This window comes from Astyanax mexicanus, chromosome 14 (assembly GCF_023375975.1).
Source record: "Astyanax mexicanus isolate ESR-SI-001 chromosome 14, AstMex3_surface, whole genome shotgun sequence".
Lineage (NCBI taxonomy): Eukaryota > Metazoa > Chordata > Actinopteri > Characiformes > Acestrorhamphidae > Astyanax > Astyanax mexicanus.
The window spans coordinates 6,490,528-6,512,402 of record NC_064421.1 but is presented as its reverse complement, the minus strand read 5'-3'; the positions used below and the strand labels follow the sequence as shown (position 1 = coordinate 6,512,402).

The following is a 21,875-nucleotide window of genomic DNA, read 5'->3' as shown; positions in this document are numbered from 1 at the left end:
AGCACAGATAACACTCAAGGTGGATTCCAGTCATTATTTGCAATTATTATTATTATCGTTTTCTGAATATATATAAAAGAGGTATTGAGGGTGGATGTTGGTGTGAAATTGTTCATTGTGGCCAAACATATCAGCTCTGATTTCTTCTCAGTGGTGGTGAATAGAGCCAGCATCACTATAACACAAATAAATCTATTTTATTTACTATTCAAGCCTGTCAATCCTATTATTTACAACATTATTAAGCATAAAAATGTAATAATGGCCCTACCCCTTACCCCTACCCCTCTGTTTTCCGCGTGCACGCCAAGGGGTAGGGGTGTCCCAATTCTTGTTAGGCTGGAGGGGTAGGTTAGGGTAAGGGATGGGGCTTGTTAGCTCTTCATACAAAGATTTTTCAGATGCTTCAAACCAAGGGGTATGAGAATCACTGGTAAGATGGCGGAACAAGCGACCAAAGAAACCCACAAATGTAGTATTCCCCTTGTTAAAAGTGACTATTAGCTAGTAGTTTGTCTCAGTAGCTAGCTAGCTAACTTTCCTGTTCCACCTTAAATGGTGCAAAGGAGGGCAGGGGCTGCAGCATTTAAGGCACAGAACAGAAAGAAATTGAATCAAATAAAAGCTAATGAAAGCTAATTTCAGCTCACCATTACAGAGACTTAAAAAAATATCTTAAAACAAAATCACTTGTTTTTTTTCACAAGGATAATTCTAGCCAGACACCACCGGTCACAATCATGTAATCAAGCAGGGTGTTGTACACTGTGGCTAGTAATGCCTTCTGTACAGTTCTGTCTCTAAAACAGAAGATTTCACCCCAAACCACTTTAAATAACTGGCATTTTAATGGCATTCTAACCATTTAATTCTACAGAATTTTCTTCATTAAATATGTGTAATAAGCTTAAAATGCCTGATATGATCCACTGAAATACCTCAATCAGCTCTGATCCCGGCCTTTCTGATCTTCCAGATGAAGTCAGAACTTGGTGTGATAGGTTGAGAGCGTTCTGAAAATGCTGTTGGTTATAATTTCCCACAGGGTCTTGTAAGGGTACAGGGCAGGAGAAGAGAGAGCGGCGGTCGCGGCGAGAGGGGGATAAGGAGCGCTCGCGGTGAAACGAGGTGTTTAACGTTACACGAATGGTCAGGCTCCATTTCTTTACCACAAAGTGGGTGACCCAGTCATGACATGTGGGGCCTGCTTTATCTGTCAGTAGCCAATTTACATGGAGAGGGATCATTGGAGGACTCCGATTTCACAGCCAGTCAAGTCTCCTTTCACAAGCACTCATCAGATATAAAACCACACACACACACACACACAGTCTGCTGGCCTAGCCGTGTCACACTGCAGGCCGGGTCCTATCTTTTACTCCCGAGTGCTCCAGTCCTCCGTTTACTGCTGTCGGACTCCTGTTTCAGTACACCGCCGCAGTCTGTAAAGCTAAACCTGCCGCCAGCCACCAGATGGAAGATTTGCTGGAAGTATTTGATATAACGGTCTTGGTGATGTAGTCCAGAGCGACGTGTGGCTGCTTAGCCGGCTCTGGTGGACCTGTTTGATTGGGTTATGTACACTGGGAGTGTGTTGGGTGTCTGTTACCCAAATTCTTTCACTTTGGCGTATACCATGTTATGTATTGCATGGCTGTAAATACATGCACAGTATATACAGCTCTGGAAAAAATAAAAGAGCACTTAAAAATGATGAGTTTCTTTGATTTTATTAAATTGAAAACCTCTGGAATATACTCAAGAGGAAGATGGATGATCAAAACAAGCCATCAAACCACCAAACTGAACTGCTTGAATTTTTCCGGCATAAAGTTATCCAAAAGCAGTGTGTAAAACTGTTGGAGAAGAACATGATGCCAAGATGCATGTTAAAAGGTTAAAAAACAGGCTTATTCTACCAAATATTGATTTCTGATCTTTTTGCATTATTTAAGGTCTGAAAGTTCTGCATCTTTTTTGTTATTTTAACCATTTCTCATTTTTTGCAAATAAATTATTTAAATGACTGTTTTTTTTTGTAATTTGGGAGAAATGTTGTCTGTAGTTTATAGATTAAAACAACAATGTCCATTTTACTCAAACATATACCTATAAATAGCAAAATCAGAGAAACTGATTCAGAAACTGAAATGGTCTCTTATTTTTTTCTGTTTTTAGCTATTTTGACAAAACACAACAACCAATATTCCCCACTGCAGGTTTACCCTATTCATTTAAATAGTGTCATCATGTAGAGTAAAAACACAAACATCTAGGTTGACTATAGTCAAGATCATGAGACTAGAAGTCCACAATCTCTGGATATGTTGCACCTAGGTGCCTGGTCTTGTGAACTTGTGAACAGTGCTTCGCACAAATGCTTCCTAATGAGAGATTGTCATAAAATAAAGTGATTTTAAACTCCAATAGGCCTTTAAAACATTAAATATTCACATTTTCAGACTGTTTCAAAATCTATCAACCCTTGGAAGCCCTTTGTGTGAAAGTGGTGAATAGGTGACGCCAGGGTGGGACATTAAATTCAAGGAAAAGGAAATACCTCTGTATGCATGGAACATTCGAGGAGTGAAAACTGAAGCTTTCAGAAACGCAAGCTCTTTTGAACAGAACACTCTGCAGTGCTGCTCAGACGTCTCAAGAATGCCTTTGAGTTTGATCACAAAGTGGGCCTTCTTTGGGGAACCCAAACTCCTCTCCAAGTGGGAGCAGATGAATTCTTTAAAATGAGAGATTGGATTTTGTGTTTTCGTGATTTTGATGTTATGAGTGCAAAGTTATATGGCTGCTAGTTAATTAAAGCAGCAATATTTAGCATTTTTACCTGACGTAGCAGCTTCAGAATTGCAGATTGCTGCTCCAATGAATGTAGTTCTGAAGATCATTGCTTCTCTGGGCTCCCCACACTGCTATGCTGCACTATTCTATGTTTAACTTCCGTAAAGTTGGCAGGACATTGCTTGTCACATTGTGTAAAATACTGGCATTTTATTATGCTGTCTCAGTCCTTAAACTTTGTTTTAGTGTTTGTTCTTTATCCTTTAGCTTGTCATGAAATGCAAGTTTAAAGTGTGTCCTTTAGGGGTGACTCAAAGTGCAAATTTTACTTTCCATCTGTAGGGGTAGCCCCTTAACTAAGTTAATTAAAATTAAGCTAAGTAAACAAAACTGTAATTCCTAAAATAAATAAATAAAGTTAAACGAGCACTGTATATTAATCTACTCTATCTACTAAAAACTGTTTATTTGGGTGATAAAATTGCTTCTGTGTATTTAGAATAAGCTTAGATTTACAGATTTCTACTAAGGCTGAGTGTAGCATCATTAGCATTAGCCGCTAGCCGCGGGTAACGCTAATAAATGCCGGCCGACAGTGCTACACTGAGAAACCCTGAGTGTTCCAGTAAAGCCAGGGCAATATTAGCTTGCAGTTCTTCACGCGCAGCTTGTTTTAACACGGAAAACACGCAGATTACTGTCCGATATAAACACCAACTTCATTTATAAGGTGCACCAGATTATAAGGCACACTTTTTTTGGGGGGGAAATTAAAGGATTTTAACTGTCCCTTGTAGTGCAAAAAAATACTGTATTTTTACTGGTATTTGATCCAGTGATTTTGGTCAGTTTTAGACAATATTGGAGTATCAATACTGAATATTTGTTCTGTGCATCTCTTATAATTATATTTACATAATAAACATAACCCGGCAGTGTTAAACTGTGTACATAGCAGAGAATGCCAAGGAAAAATGATTAAATAAATAAATAAATAAATACATGAATAGAGCAAATCAGCCTCTGCCCCCACCCCCCACGTAGAAGAATAATTACAGGGATTGAACCACATTTAACCACACATTCATCAAATACTATTTGTAGGTTCGAAAACTTGCAGACATTGGAGCACACGCATATTTTAAAACATCCCCACACCCAGAGTGGGGCTTCTCGGGGGGACTTTTTTGGGGGGTACTTCTCGGGGGAACGCCGGACCCTCTCTAAGTAACAGCAGATGAGTTTGCTCGCTCTCTCTGAGTTCAGATGTTGCTGTGTTTGTTTCTTTGTTTCTGTAAGCGATGTTGTTTACAGCGTAGCTCTCATTAAGCTTATCTCTCTCTGTGTCTGATCTGGCTGTGCAGTTTGACGCAGCCTCTGAGAGCGCCGCTGTTGGAAACAGCGCCAGGTTCTGTTTAGCCCAGCTGATTAGCATCTCTCTGGCAGAGGCATGAGCGCTTAGATGGAGCTGAAAGTGTGATAAAAGCTCACGTTGGAAACATGAATAGTAAACATCTTATCCCTTTCTGTGTGCAAAGGGCACGCGGTCCGATGACCTCACAGGGGAAATTTAAAAAACGGCGTAAAATCAGCAGGTATAAAACATTTCTGCTTTTAACAGTTCGGGACGGGCTGCACGCGGAGCCGCGGCTCGGCTCTTGCTCCAGTCTGATGATAAAGTTTATAGCTCAGGTGGTCAGGTTCCCTATTAACTCCAGTAATGGGTCTTGCGGATTGGTAAATTTAATTGTCTGATCGCATGAAAGGCCTGTGGAAAAAGCAGATTAACGCCAAGAAAAAAAGAAAAAAAAAAAAGAGCCTTTTTTTTTTTTCCTTGAAAGCTTCAGTGTTTGAAATGTCTGCGTGTGTGTGTTCGTCTGTTTCAGGCCGTGAGCGCGTCCAGCAACTGGCGGAAAACACAGTCTATTTCCGTAGAAGGCTGCGGGAGATAGGTTTCATCATCTACGGCAACAACGATTCACCTGTGGTTCCCCTGATGCTCTACCTGCCCGCCAAGATTGGGTGAGCTTCCTCTCCTCGGCCCGAGTCACGTCTCTGTGTTACAGTGGTGGCTCAGCCAGAAATCAGATTTACACACTTCTCCTGTTTCCCCCTAAAGTAGCTCATAAGCCAGGACATGGTCAGTGCTCAGAGTTTGCATCTGGATTAGACTGGATTTATAAGGCTAATGTATTCGGGCTGTATATTAATAAAATGTGGCGATACAATACAGATCACGTTACAGGACTTACAATTTAATTTATTGTAATATATCGTGATATTGTAAGCTATAGTAGGCACTATATTGAGATTAAAAAAAAAAATGTAATCCTATTTTTGGAAAAACACACTATTATATTTAATATCTGAATAAAACCGAAGTTAACCTTACTGTTCTACCAATCAGAACATTAGGATCTAATAAATGACTTAAAGAAATTATACATATATAGTGCCTTTCTAGGCCAAGGATGCTTTACATTCACTTTCCACACACAATCATAATTTATATAACTCGGCACTCAACCAACACACACCAGCACTCACTCAATCACACACACCAAGAAGCATAAGCCAATCGTGCACAGCATACTCTTAACCGGAAATGACCGTCCACAGGTACTACATCATTGACAAAGGACAGTCCATATCTGATCATATAGAGTATCGAGTTTACCTGATCCCCATGTTTTTGGACTGTGGGAGGAAACCAAAGTCCCCAGAGAAACAGTGCCACTCAGACACTGTTCACGCTTTTCCACCAAGGTGGAATCATCACCGATCTGGTGCCTAATTTGAAACTGGTTTGCTGTGTTTTCACCAAAAACCAGGAACACTGTTCGTTCTTTGCGGGAACCGAAGAATATTAGGTTCTTCAGTACAAACCGTGACCACTTCTTTACACCGCTGCTGTGCAACTCTCTCTGTTGAAGACATATAATGCGACGTTTTGACGGTTCCACTAAAACGGAGCAGAGTTCTTTTGATGGAAAAGCGCTAAGGAAGAACGTGTAAACTCCACAGAGATAGGGACTTGAACCCAGGGCCTTTACGTTGGGCGGCTGGAAACATGATCATCACTAAACTGATAACTACAGTAAATATTTACATGGAAACTATTGAGTAAAAATCAATAGAGTGTATTTGAAAATTACAAATACTTCAATATGTCAGAATTACCTTACACCCCTATACTATACTGTATATACTGTACGTCCAAATAGGTTAAGCAATTGCACATTGACTCATTTTGGAGCATTTCTATTGGTCCTGTCATCATTACATTATAAAACAATGTGAACAAATATCTTCAAGATTGATATGTATTATTGCTTTCAACATTCATCATTGCTTTATCATTAATATTATTTTAATATATAGTTATTTAGAGAAAAAAATTGAGTAATAATTGTAGAGATAATCTGAAACGTGAGTGTGTGATTCATTTATTTTTATTGTTTTAAACCTCATCATCAGGGCATTCGGGCGGGAGATGCTGAAGAGGAATATAGGTGTGGTCGTAGTGGGCTTCCCTGCCACGCCCATCATCGAGTCCAGAGCACGCTTCTGTGTGTCTGCATCCCACACCAAAGAAATGCTGGACCAGGTAATGCATACTGCACCCTGCATTATGTTATATTGTATACTGTTCCATCAAACCAAACTAGCAATGCAAAGATTTTACAAATCAACAGCTCAGACCTGGACTACATTCACTGAGACGCATGCACTAAAGAGCAACGATTCACTTTAAGTTCCAGGTTCATCTTAGCAAGAATTACTGGAGATATGAAGGAGTTCAAGCTTTCTGTAAAGGATAATGCAGCTGTGATCTATAGCCACATTCAGCCAATTCATTAAAAATGCAGAGTGGTTGCAAAACAATCATTTTTATATTATTGGAACAGACACGTCATTCCAAATATTTTAAAACTTTGTTACCTTATTTTTCTGCCACTCAGTTTTCAACTCACTGCTTTTGTTCATTTTTCCTTCTTTTCACATCTATTTTTTTATATGTGCACCTTTTTTCTTTCTCCTTGATGTAAAATTCACATTAGTTCTGATATGTGTTTGGTTTTAGTACCACACTTGTTGCCCAAGTGTCCCAAATTGGAATTGAAAGTATGAAATTCAGTGTTTTTTTTTTTTTTTTTTTTTTTTGCACATCTCTACTTTTACCTGCTGTGTGAACATTATTCAGATTAGCTCGGTCACAATTAGTTCATGAATATGACACAATATTCACAAATAATTGTGACTATTAATCATAGATATTTAATCATTAAAGCTGCATTGTGTGTTCATTTATATATTTATTTTGTTACTCAGTTACATATACAGTTCAGGAGTGTAATTTTCTTTTACCTTTAAGTTTAACTAAGTTAAAATTTCAGTGTACTGTTGCTTTAAAGTAAAGTCAGAGTGGGGAACTCTGTTCCTGGAGGCTGGATTCCTGCACAGTTTGGTATTTTTTCTGCTCAAACACACTTGATTAAACCTATCAGTTAATTAGCAGATTATAGCAGGTGTGTCAGAGCAGGGAATTCCGGAAACTCTGCTGGACTCTGACCCGCAGTTCCCCACCTCTGACTTCATATGAGCATCTGAAAACAAACACTCTACTACTCTAGGAAGAGGAAAACACACAGCTAACAGCACCACAGTGAGAGGGATAGACTGGAATACACTGAATGTCCAAATGTGTGACGTAATAAATACGCTTAGATACTTTAGGTTGCAGAAAGTGCTGAAACAGATGTGCAAATTTGCACACACACCGCTGGTCTAATCTCTGTTTGTTGCAAAGAATTGCCAATTACTCCATTAGGTCTGGTACATTATCGGTACAATCAAGTACCAAGAGGTCTAAATAATTCGGTGCCTGTTTTCGATACTTTGCATTGGAGAGTCCAAAATCAGTTGCTTTCCCCAAAAATCTTACAGCACTTCATGCTTCCCTCTCCTGACCACATTTAGAGAGATGTGGTTTTCATTTTTCAGCAGGACTTGGCACACTGCCCACACTGCCAAAAGTACCAATTGATCTTATATAATTTTTTTTTTTAGATAGTTTTCATCATAATTAACAATAAAATAAATAAACAATTAAAATAGATCACTTTTCAATGATATTCTGTAATGCTTTATAATAATCATATAAAGTTCTGACAAATTGCGATAAAATTATAGTATACTAATAGAATAGGAGGCATACATAAAGAGGCCTTTGGTTTGTTGCATAGAAACAAATAGTTTGACAACTTTTAAAGGACAGGCGTGAGAATTACTTAATAATTGATTGATTGTTTTAAATGCATTTGAATATAAGGGTACCACTTTAAAATAAGACTACCTTTATAAAGGGTTTATAAATAGTTTACAACTAGTTTGTTAATGGTTACTTATTAGGTTGTAAATGCCTTAAAATGTATTAATAATCAGTTATAACACATACGTAGAAAAAGCAACAATGACCTGTTGTTTGCCAAATAGTGAACCCACAGCCATCTGTATTGTTGCCCTTTCTACGTATGTGTTATAACTGATTATTAAAGATTTTTAAGGCATTTACAGCCTAATTAGTAACCATTAATAAACTAATTGTAAACCATTTATAAACCCTTTATAAAGGTAGTCTTATTTTAAAGTGGTATATAAGTTAAAATAAACTAAAAAATGCTAAAAGAAGAATATATCCATGAATATAATGATCTGCATGAATGAATGTTATTTGTTGCAGCCTTTGGGTGATTAATCACCTAGCCCATACTATGTCTCACCATATTAATATTAAGTCCAAAAGTCCAAACTCTGGAGACATGCCAAAATGAGAAATTCCTAGTGTTACTGTTTTATATATAGGGAATGTCATTGGTCCCCTGGAATGGTGTGGATGAGGAATGAAGTGATTTATTTTTTTTCCTCCCTTGAGAAATGAGAGCACACGCCACAGCTACCTCTCATAACAGAGTTCAAGCCCCAGTCCATCAATCCTCTGAAGTTTAGTGTCTCTAACTTGATACACCCCTCTTTGTTTGAATGCAGTTACTGATAAAGGAATGCGAGGCTGCGTCTTCAAAGTGTCCCGTGCCGTAAATTAATTGACAGTGTCAGCTCTCTCTGGCAGCCTGCAGTCGAGGGGTTTACATAAGAAGTGCCTGCCACAGGGGTCTGCTCTGGCAGGAGATCAAAGAGCATCTTAATCTGCCTCCCCAAGGACTCTTGATTTAACCATGCTGAAAAGCACTCCGGCCGTCACACCCCCCGCCCCCTCCGCTCTAAGAAAACAGGCCTAACTTTGATGTGACCGTTTATCGCATCCACACATTTTTCACAGAGATGTTTTCCTGCATCTGCTCGCTGGCTGAGCGTGGGGTGGTGTGGTGGAGTTCGTATGAAGATGTTGTGATGATGGTTTGACATCAGAAAGTTCTAGGCGTGCGTTAAAGAAGATTCTGCCTGACTTTGTTCTCTTTAAACTGATTAAAATGTGACCCCCAGAGGGTAGGGGGTGGGCTTCATGTCCATGTTGGTCATGGTGAAATGGATCAGCCTGTGGAACTGGAGCTTGCTCTGTGTGAGCTACTGTGTTTCTATTAGGGGTGTGCCATATCGTATCATACCCAATAATATCACCAACATTTTTTATTTTATCCTGAAATATCGTGCCATATCACACACCCAAAGTATCACATCAGGGTACTACTTTTTAAATTTTTGCTGTTTTTATCAAAAGAAGAATTTACACTGTTCTCATTTCCCATTTATATATCTACTAAATACAGATTATATCTGTCCAGTATCATTTATTTTACTTTAATACTGAATATATGGAGATATTTGGAGTGCATTTTTAGTGTCATTTTGGATCATTGACTTCTGTTACAAATCTGATTAAATTCTTGTATTCTTTTAATATCTCAGTTGGGGGGGTTCTATATCATATTGTATACAATAACAACATTTAATTTTCATTTTGTTGAAAATTCAGTTCTAAATTCAGTGTTCTGTCATATTACCATGAGTATCTTTATCATTAAAATAACATGAAATATCGTGATATTATTTTACATTACATTACATTACATTACATTTGGCAGATGCTTTTGTCCAAAGCGACTTACAATAGTCAATTATTTTAGGGTCATATCGTCCACCTCTAGTTTCTATTACTCGATAAAATTAGCTCTGTGCTGCTCTTGTGCACTGTTCCAATAAGACAATGCTACGTTAGTGTTCAAACTGTGCAAACTGTGCAAAAAAGACAGACTGTAGAGTATTGTGGAGTTAAATGTGTTTGTTTGTGTTTAATAGACACAACGCTGCTATTACACTGTATGCAAATCTTTCTCTCCTGCGCTCTCAAGCACTTAAACCTCATTGGCCTACTAAGCATTAGGGCTGCAATGATTAGTCGCTATAATCGACAATGTCGTTTATTTAAATTTGTCGACTACAAATTTCATTGACGACTAATCGCTCATTTGTAACCGTACCGCATTACACAAAGTGCTGAAGACAGAAGCACAGTGGGAGATGGGTAAATGGCTCACTCAAACAGATTATACTCTTAAACTTAGTTTGTGTCTCCAAAAGAGCCCAAACACAACTGATTACATTTTAAATGACTAAATATCAGTACTTTATATCTAAATATAATTAATAAATATCAATAAACAAAACTCAGATATTTAAATGCCATTTAAACCTCATGTCCTGTTGTTTCTATTGTTTTTAGAGATGGCAGAAATATTTGACTAATCGACTAATCTTAAAAATAATCGTCAGATTAGTCGACTACCAAAATAATCATTAGTTGCAGCCCTAATAAGCATGAGGAGAGGCCAATCAGGATGCTCTCGCATTCGCACTCTCTCTCTCTCTCTCTCTCTCTCTCTCTCTCTCTCTCTCTCTCTCGCTCTCGCTCTATCACACATTAACAGTGCGTCAACAATGAAATTCCGCTTTAATTTTTTTTTTTATGGTCGATGTTGTCAATTACACCGACTAATCGTTGCAGTCCTAGAAGGGACGCTGGGTTGAGTGTTACATAAAATCTCAGTCATATTTTAACCAGTAGCTGGTGTTCTTTAATTGACACAGTCTCTCCAACACCCTCAAAGAGTGTGCTGTGGTCTACTGTTCACTTCCATTCTGCAACATTCTCCATTGAAGATGCATCTTTGGTTGGAATCAAGAATGGTGCAAACATTTCACCAGTAGGTTTGCTGGAAAGCTTTAAGGTTCATTTGGTCAAAAAGAGTGTTTTTTTTTTTTTTTTTTTTCTTCAGTGATGTGTTCAGCTTTTGTCTTGGTTAAAACAACCAATAAATTTGTGTGGAGGCACCGTGTTCAGCATAACACATCAGGACAATGTTGTAACACATCACACCTCATGTCCAGAAGACCTGGAGTTAATGTGTTGGGTGTGCAGTTGAAACAGTGCACTGTTTCAACAGGACAATGCTCGTCCACATACTGCTGTCACTGCAAGAGCTTACCTTGAAGACACAGATACTATGTTATACTATGGGCAGCTACATCAGCAGACTATACTATAATGTGTTCCAGCAAAACCTTCAGGAACTGTGTGGAACTCAATGCTGAGATGCCTGAAATGCTGCCTTCAACATGTGTTACACATACGTTACACACTATGTCTCTATGTGTAACTCAACAAATATGACAAAGAGTTTTCCATATGGGTCTAAATTATAATAATTTATTGTTCCTGGTAACTTTTCTAATCTTCCTTCCGAATAGCGTGGCCCTTGCCCCTGTAAAAACAGCAGTGGCCTTTAGTTTGGCTCTGGATTAAACAGATTAACCGATATAAAAGCCATCAATTGCTCTGCTCTCTCACTCTCTGACTCACTCTTCAACACTCTCTGATTCACTCTCTGACTCACTCGCTCTCTCACTCGCTCACACACAGTGTGATGTAACTCCATTGAGTCTTTCATGTGTTTTACTGCTGACAGCTAATGATCCTCTCAGCGTTATTTATGGGTTTGTCACATTTCTCCTCTCGAACACGTTTCCACGTAAGGGCTCTGCAGCAGGTGAGACTTTTTGCAGCTCTCTCCTTTTGTAGATGAGAGGCTTTCCTCCGTGAGCTTCCCCTCCCACCTTCTCCTCAAGCTGAGAGGAGGTCCATGTGCCACAGTCACCTGACCTCAGTAGAGTCTTTGCATTGGCTTGGAATAAGTCTACAGCCAATAACTGTGTGTGTGGCGGCAGTGTGGTCGGCGGCAAGATAAACAGTTTGCTGTTATGTGTCACACGTCCAGAAGCCCTGGTGTCATGGTGTCATGGTGTGGGGTACAATTCCGTTTGGTGCTGGTTCACCTTTGGTCTTCACTACAGGCACTTTTACAGACCAACATTTCATTAATAAGGTTCTACAACTAGTGGATATACATTTTCTGAATGCACACTCTGGTGCACTGTTGCATCAGGACAATGCTCGTCCACATACTGCTGCCATCTCAAGCGTTTGCCTTGAAGACACAGATGCTTTGCCTCCCTCCCCACACTTGTATAACTTAATATATATATATATATATATATATTAATATATATATATATATATATATATATATATATATATATATATATATATATATATATATATATATATATATATAACACAATTTTGTACAGTGCCAGATCCACCATTGGTCTTCATTACAGACACTTTGGCAGCCCAACGTTACATTAAAGAGGATCTGCACCATTTGTCTCTCTACCTCTGAATGCTCACTCTGGTGTACTATCTCAGCAAGACAATGCTCGTCCATATACTGCTGCTGTTTCAAGCACTTGCCTTGCAGATGCTATTTATTTTTTACAGGTAGTCTACATTGCAGGCACTTTGACAACCCAATGTTACGTTAAAGGAGAACTCCGGTGTAAGTAAAACATGATAAAAAGTACTTACCTTTGATTAATAGCAAACCTCTGCTCTACCAGAGCTTTCCGAGATCCAGACATTTTAAAAGTTTGTCCAAAACCCTTCAGACTGGGTGACACTGGACATAATTTGCCCTGATAAAATCGTTTTTCCACCGTTATCCAGCTCAAAGTAGCTCCACACCTCCTTGGTAGAATCCAGAGAGCCCTGACATTTAAAACGAGGCATTATTAACTTAAAAAGTGCACAAGAAGCTTATTAAAAACCACTGTTTGTATCCCATAACGCTAGCTTCAGCTCCAAGCGCCGCCATTACTCCTGGAACAGGCTGCTACGTTATGCGGAATCTACGTAGGGGGTGAAGCTCGCATTATAGGATGCAAACAGTGTTTTTAATAAGCTTCTTGTGCACTTTTTAAGTTATTAATGCCTCGTTTTAAATGTCAGGGCTCTCCAGATTCTAGCTAGGAGGTGTGGAGCTACTTTGAGCTGGATAATGGTGGAAAAAGCAATTTATCAGTGGAAATTATGTCCCGTGTCACTCAGTCTGAAGGGTATTTGGGACAAACTGTTAAAATTTCTGGATCTTAGAGCGCTGTGGGAGAACGGAGATGTGCTATTCTTCAAAGGTCAGTACTTTTTATCATGTTTTACTACAACAAAATTCCATTTTACACCAGAGTTCTCCTTTAATGAGGTCCTACCTTTTCTCAACACTACCTTTTTCTCTCTTCCAGCAGGACAATGCTTGTCCACATACTGCTTCTGTCTTAGGAGTTTGCCTTGAAGACAAAGATGCTATGTTTTTTCCTCTAACTGGTTTAACTTGGGAACACCTCAGCCAGTTTGGTGTGGGGTACAATTTTTTGATCCCTTTTGGTCTTCATTACAGGCACTTTGACAGCCCAATGTTGCGTTAATGAGGTCCTGCATCCAGTGGCTCTACCTTTCTACCTTTTTTGAACACTCTGATGCGCTCTACCAACAGGACAATGCTCGTCCACATACTGCTGGTGTCTTAATAGTTTGTCTTGAAGTCAATGGTAGAATTTGAGAACAACTCAGTCAGTTGCAGTGTGTATTGCTTTTGCATGTCTTTAGGGGATAGTAGTCCTTAGGGTGTAACAAAACACTGAAGGTAAGGGGTTAAATCTTTAGTGGAATGTAGGCATGTTTACAACAGATGTTGCAATGGTTAAATGTCTTTTCTTTTTTTTTTTTTTCTGGTGCAGTGCCGCTCTGTCTTGGTTTGTGGATAGAAAAATACTTATTTATCTTTCCATCAACGCTTTTGTCACTTTTACGAATGGCAAACAAGTATGAAAATGGCAAAAGAGTATGAAAATCTAATGTCAATGTAATTTCATACAATGTAATACATTTAAAATTAAACTTACATTTATTGTAATATCTCATTATTTGTATGTGTGTGTATGTTCACAGGCTCTGAATGCGATCAGCGAGGTGGGCGACTTGCTGCAGGTGAAATATTCCCGACACAGAATCCTGCCGGCTCTCGACCGACCCTTCGATGAGACCACATATGAGGAGTGTGAAGACTGAGCATCTTCCAGTCCAAACCAAAAGTGCACTGCTCGTCTTAAGCTCTCCGAGAAGAGTCACTGAACCACTTAACAAATGCCATTCTTATATTTTTTTCCTCATGATTTCTTTTCTTGTTCCTCTTTTTTTTTAAAGCATATGGAGTTCCTAATAATACTGATGATTTAAAGTGGAAACTGTTTTTCTTTTTTTTTTTTCTGCCTTCTTTGTCATTCCTTGTCTGTCATTTTGACGTGAGATTTGAGACGTGTCTTTAACTCATAGTGACATTTATTGGCGGCAAAGAAATGCTTTAATTCCTCTTTGCCGACCACAAGAGGCTTTGGACTGCTTATGTTCTTGCTGAAGCCATATGTAACTGCAACCCTCAAACCTTTTTTTTTTTTTCCCCCTCCTGCACGCTGAAAGCATCTTTTTAAATAAGTGGGACCAGACCTGTGGGGAGCGAATTATCAGTCCCAGAGACGCTGGCTTTAGAAAGCAACTCTTGGTTCTTTACTTGCTTTGAGTTAACTTTATCATACACCACAATCTCCACAGATTCAATCTGTATCATACAGTGCCACAAAAGCTTCAATATGTATCATACAGAACCTCCATAGCCTTATACTGTATCATACAGAACCACAACTGCTTCTTTCTTTATCCTTCAGAACCTACAGCTTCATACAACCACACCAATACACTTCAATCTCCACCGCTTCATACTACCACACCATACACCTCAATCTCCCAATGCTTCATACTACCACACCATACACCTCAATCTCCCAATGCTTCATACTACCACATCATACACCTCAATCTCCCAACGCTTCATACTACCACATCATACACCTCAATCTCCCAACGCTTCATACTACCACACCATACACCTCAATCTCCCAATGCTTCATACTACCACACCATACACCTCAATCTCCCAATGCTTCATACTACCACACCATACACCTCAATCTCCCAATGCTTCATACTACCACATCATACACTTCAATCTCCCAATGCTTCATACTACCACACCGTACACCTCAATCTCCCAATGCTTCATACTACCACACCGTACACCTCAATCTCCCAATGCTTCATACTACCACACCGTACACCTCAATCTCCCAATGCTTCATACTACCACACCGTACACCTCAATCTCCCAATGCTTCATACTACCACACCATACACCTCAATCTCCCAATGCTTCATACTTCCACACCATACACCTCAATCTCCTCCTATTCATACTATATTATAAACCTCAATCTCCACCGCTTTATACTGTATGATACACCCCAATCTCCACTGCTTCATTATTTATCATTCACCACACTACATCTTCTCAGATTCAGGTTTCTTCATAGAATGTAAGCTTCCCCGCTTCATACAGCATCATTTACAAATCTACTCTTTAGTTTCATACTGCACCATACGCCACAATCCCCATTGCTTTATACAACATCATACACCACAATCCCCATTACTTTATACAACATCATACACCACAATCCCCATTGCTTTATACAACATCATACACCACAATCCCCATTGCTTTATACAACATCATACACCACAATCCCCATTGCTTTATACAACATCATACACCACAATCCCCATTGCTTTATACATCATACACCACAATCCCCATTGCTTTATACATCATACACCACAATCCCCATTGCTTTATACATCATCATACACCACAATCCCCATTGCTTTATACATCATCATACACCACAATCCCCATTGCTTTATACATCATACACCACAATCCCCATTGCTTTATACAACATCATACACCACAATCCCCATTGCTTTATACATCATACACCACAATCCCCATTGCTTTATACATCATACACCACAATCCCCATTGCTTTATACAACATCATACACCACAATCCCCATTGCTTTATACAACATCATACACCACAATCCCCATTGCTTTATACATCATACACCACAATCCCCATTGCTTTATACATCATACACCACAATCCCCATTGCTTTATACATCATCATACACCACAATCCCCATTGCTTTATACATCATCATACACCACAATCCCCATTGCTTTATACAACATCATACACCACAATCCCCATTGCTTTATACAACATCATACACCACAATCCCCATTGCTTTATACATCATACACCACAATCCCCATTGCTTTATACAACATCATACACCACAATCCCCATTGCTTTATACAACATCATACACCACAATCCCCATTGCTTTATACATCATACACCACAATCCCCATTGCTTTATACATCATACACCACAATCCCCATTGCTTTATACATCATCATACACCACAATCCCCATTGCTTTATACATCATCATACACCACAATCCCCATTGCTTTATACATCATACACCAAAATTTCCTCAGCTTCATACAGCAACATTCATCACACTCATCACACGTCTCTACCGCTTCATACTGTATAATACACCAAAATCTTTAATGCTTCATCATTCACCATTTACTATTCGTCATCATCCCAGCCTTCTCAGCCTTGCTTTATATACTGTAATCTTTACCGCTTCATACAGCATCATTCACCACTGCCTCCACCGCTTCATACTATTCTTTCCAGATGTTTACGTTTCCACAGTTGTTCTCGGTTCCCAGAGAGAGAACTGGTGTCTTACGTGGACTTAATGGTCATTCATTCTTACGTTGCCAGTCTGTTTTTCTTGTTTTTTTCACCACACTATCAATCACAAAGGTCAGTACTGGAGATGTGTGAGGTGTGAGTTAAATCTGTGCACGCTCATGCACATCTATCAAAAATTCATCCGTATGAAATATTTGCGCATACCAGTCTAAGCTAACATCTGTCCAGTGCAGTTCCAGTGCAGGAAACTGACCCCAGAGACTTGAACATCTGTCAGTAGGAAAGCCTGTAGGATGTAGGAATGTGTTCCCCCTCGTTTTTTTCCAGTAATTCTTCAGTTTTGCATACGTTGTGCGTTGTCATTAATTAATATTAATCGAGTCTGTTGAGCAGGTTTATAGGAATGTCCTAAAGATTTCTTTTTTTATTCCCACTTTTATATGATCTGACCACATACTTGTTCGTTTGTCATTTGTTGATTGTCATTTGATATTTTTTTTTTGAAGCCTTTAGGCTAGGGGTGGGTGATGTGACCAAAATACAGTTTAATACCATAATAATTTAAATATAATAAATATTATCATAATGCACCAGTTGAATTTACCAAAAAATTAATGTAAAGTGAAATCTCTTTAAATACCAACAATATTCATAAATAACAAAAAATATATAAAATATAATTACAATAGTAATTAGTTGACTAAGGTTCTAAGACAAATATTATGACCCAAGATTGATTGTGAGTTTAAACCCTGGGTCATGCTTCTTCGCCATCAGCAGCCAGAGTCAGAGAGAGTGCAATTGGCCATGCTCTCTCTTCCAATCACAGGCGTCTGTTAGCTGATGTATCAGAGCTGGGGATGCAGCGCTGTCCTCTAAGCGAGTTTTTAACCCAGGAATGCTGCATTGGCAGCAGTTGGAAAAGAGGCGGGGCTGACAGATGTATCGGAGGAGGCATGCGCTTGTCCTTATGTTACTACTCAGTGTCAGGAGCATTGCAATTGATGGGTGGATTCCTAGTACGTGTTTGGGTGGATTAAATTAAAACATATAGACATATTATTACATAATAAATGAAGAAATAAAATAATAATCATATTACCCACCTCTACTTCATGTCAGACCATGTCAGGAAGAGTCTTAACACCTGTTTTATATGTGCTTTCTCTTAATGCTCTGCCGTGCGCTTCTTCACTGTACATATTATTATTTATTAATGTGTGTTTTTTGTCTTTAATTTTTTTTTTAAAGCAAATAACTGTACTCCATTTATCCGTGGCAGCTCCAGAAGGCCTCACACATGCATGCATATCGACAGTGTGCATGCCCTCATGCAGATACTACTGACGAGTATTTTTTATATCATCTGTAATCCCTCAAATGCACGTATGACGTAGTCACTGAAGCTGCTAGTTTACGATAAAAGGTGCTGAAACGAACACTATGCGCTTTGGTTTCGTCGCTTTTTTTTGTGGCTTGTCCTGAACTTGATTTTCACTCGAGATCTTTATTATCACTGTTCTTCAGTCTTTGCATTGAGTGGGTTGGAAGCCTAATGATGGGGTCACATGGCATTTTGTTGTTTCTTTGTTGTTGTCGTTGTTGTTGTTTTTTTTTTCTGATTTGTCCGTTGAATCAAAAAGACGGATTGTAAAATAAGATGAATAAGTTCAAATGTTATAAACACTAGCTGCAGTTCTATTAAATTAAATTCTACACCAGATCACAGGATTTAAGATGTTTATACATTTCCTTTTTCCTCCCAATGACGACTGTGTATGAGAATATGTCTTCAGGAGAAGTGTGAGTGATGAGAAAATGAGATGACCTAACCTGACTTGAATAAATAATTGAAATAAAATTTATTGTACACTCATTGACAAAAAACAACAACAGCAAAAGCCTCATAAAAAAAGCTGAAAGAATTGAATGAAGCTTTAAAGGTGTGATATACTTTATGCACGTGATTACTATTAATATTAGAATGATAGGTTTGTTGTGGAAAATGTATAATTAAAAGGAGATTCTAAGATCTAGCCTTCATACATTGAGATACAGATAGGTATGGAGATATACAGGATCTGTATGGCATCCTGCAGCACATTTATCCACATATCTTGCAGCTGGGCCTGTAGATCCTGCTCTACACTTGTAGGTTGCCAAAGCTGGCTTTCCAACTGATCGTATACTAGTGCATCTCAGAAAAGATAAAATATCTTTGAAAAGTGACTTTATTTCAGAAATTCAGTTCAAAATGTGAAACTCATATTATATAGATATTCATGTTTTTTATGGCTCACAGCCAATGAAAACCCAAAAATCAGTGTCTCAGAAAATTTGAATATTATATAAGACAATTTGGTATTTTTGGCAGTGTGGGCATTGTGCCAAGTCCTGCTGGAAAATGAAATTTGCATCTCCATAAAAGTTGTCAGCAGAGGGAAGGACAAAGTGCTCAAGACTAGAAAACACTGCACTAATTTTAGACTTGATAATAAAAAACAGTGGATCAACACCAGCAGATGATCAGCATGTCTCTCCAAACCATCACTGATCATCAGTAAATTGGCCGGTAAAATGGCAAATTCTCTCAATCCAATGATTCACGCCTCTCCAAGTCTGTGAACTAAAATGTCTTTAAATGGGTTGTAGAGACATGCCTAGCAGTCAACGGTCTTTCACCAAGAGGTACTCTGCCCAAAAGTAGACCCACTTCTGGGAAGACCCAGTGTCTAATCAGAACATACCTGTAAACATTCAACAATCTGACATATCTGAGATATGCCAAACCAGCAATAGAGGGTGTGTTGGATTTTTTGTCAATGAGTGTAAATTACATTTTATGTTATTTTCTCATAAATACTGTAAAAATGCACTTTGTACTGTGAAGGTTGAGGGTATATCAGTCTTTAAAGGATTCCAAAGTCCTCCAAAGATCTCCACAGATCACACAAAGCAGGATTTCTTACTTTAGCCCCAGATAACTCTTAAGCCCAAAGTTAAGCTGGTCAAAAAGGGGTCGAGTTTAACTTTTGGCCGTACTGAGAAATCCTGCTTAGTGGAATAATATACCTCCCAGAAGTTAGTGCACTCTGAGGACAGATAGCAGGACAGTCCGAGAGTAAATCTAAGCCATGAGACTGTTGAAGTCACCTGCTTTAGAAGAGCTTGGAGTAACTGCAAGATAAACACTGCATAGACCTACTTTTTAGATCAAAGTACACTGTGGGCTTCGTATCAGAAATGCAATGGTTTCATTCCTTGGAGGACATTAAAATATGAGCACTAAAGTGAGCTTGTGTCATGGATTTTTATTTCAGCTTTACAGTTTCCAGCTGTTTCCAGCTGTTCATTCTTCATCTACTACACTCGTACACTATATGTTCAAATGTTTGTGGACACCCTTTGTAATAAATAGATTCATATACTTTAAAGCAGCAGTCTTTAATATTTCTCCTTTAAATTGAGAGCAATAAAACTTCCTGAGTTGGAAGGGGGCAAAACAGTCAATGGTTAATGATATCAGTATCTCTTCACTACCTAATATAATAATTCTAAAAGCTGGTAGTGTGATCTGGTAGATTTTATTAATTTTTTTGGATGCATTAAATAACCATAGAATTTTTTGCATCAATTTATTTACATTAACTTGCTTACTTAAAAGTACTCTTCTGCATGCTCTGTGTAATTACACATTCTCACCAGAGAGGTCTCTAAATCCCCAAATCCCTCAAACTTGCAGACAGACGCTTTAAGTTGCACCCGTTTATAACAAAGATATACCAGCGCTGTTGCTGTTTTGGAGCAATGCTGCAAAATACAATAGAAAGCCTTTTTTTCCCCTGATCAGTAGAGACAGTTACTCCAACAAAAGCAGAATAAACTCTTTTTTAATAGCCTTAATTTAGGAAGAAACAATAAATGAGCAGGTGTCCCAATATTTTTGTCAGTATAGACTAAATTAATATCTAAGATCATTCTGTTTTGTAAATTATGTAAAACTGAAGGACGTATTCTTAAATATACCCAGATAATCATTTAATATTAATCTCAAATGTCATAGGTGGGTAACAGTCAATCAAAACACAATATCATTTAATTCTTTATTAATAATATTATTAATAGAAATATATTTATATTACATACGTTTAACATGTTTTGTGTTCTTGTTTTGTGTATAATATTTCATTATACAGAAATATCAGTGTATCTTAGTGTAATTCAGTAACAGAGTGATCTATTTTAATCTTTTATTTCTTTTATAATTGATGATTATGGCTTACAGCCAATGAAGACCCAAAAAAATCAGTGTCATTGGTACTTTTGTGAGTGTGGACAGTGTGCCAGGTCCTGCTGGAAAATGAAATCCACATCTCCATAAAAGTTGTCAGCAGAGGGAAGCATGAAGTGCTGTAAGATTTTAGACTTTTGGAAGTTTCCACAATCAGTGATAGTTTAATTCTTAATTATTAATATCTTTAAAATATCTTTAGATTACATAGGTTTTTATAGATATGCATTGTTGTGGCCTTTGTGAACTTCATATCTCTAGTTTTATCATTTTGAACATAATATGAATATGGCAGTTCTTTTTTTACAGTGTTTTTTCATACATTTATGATGAATGGACCAATAGAAATGCTCAACTTTTTCTCCATTGACGTCCATTAAAAGCTAAAGTGGATTTTTAGACCTATATTAAGCCTAAATCCTGACTTACAGTAAGTAGGTCTCCACAGGTGGTACTTTTTGCGCATTGCCGTGTATGTTTATCCACCCTTGGGGCTTTCCATCATTTACTTTTTCCAACCTATTACATTGTAAATAGATCAGTCAGGCTGAGTAGTAGTGAATGATGGATGTGCTGTATAGCTGTATGATTAATGTGAATGATTATTTATAGTTTTTGACCTTGTTTTATTAGGATTATACACTTACATGTATGGCGTTTGGCCAGGGCTCTTGTGAGTCATGTTAC

At 38.2% G+C, this 21,875-nt stretch overlaps 1 protein-coding gene and 1 long non-coding RNA gene across 2 annotated transcripts in view; one reads left to right on the top strand and one right to left on the bottom strand.

Annotated features, from left to right (window-relative positions):
* Positions 1–15,321, top strand: part of sptlc2a (serine palmitoyltransferase, long chain base subunit 2a) — a 50,152-nt gene extending 34,831 nt beyond the window's left edge. Inside the window, exons 10-12 of the mRNA XM_049463641.1 lie at positions 4,683–4,818; positions 6,274–6,403; positions 14,156–15,321. Coding sequence (XP_049319598.1) covers positions 4,683–4,818; positions 6,274–6,403; positions 14,156–14,275 — 386 coding nt within the window. The 3' untranslated portion in view covers positions 14,276–15,321. The remainder of the gene's footprint in view (positions 1–4,682; positions 4,819–6,273; positions 6,404–14,155) is intronic.
* LOC125781004 (uncharacterized) lies at positions 14,996–15,389 on the bottom strand. The gene is made up of 3 exons (XR_007424046.1): positions 15,303–15,389; positions 15,151–15,226; positions 14,996–15,074 (listed from the first exon to the last, which is right to left on the bottom strand). It is a non-coding gene; the product is annotated as an uncharacterized LOC125781004 (long non-coding RNA).
* Positions 15,390–21,875: the final 6,486 nt, after the last annotated feature.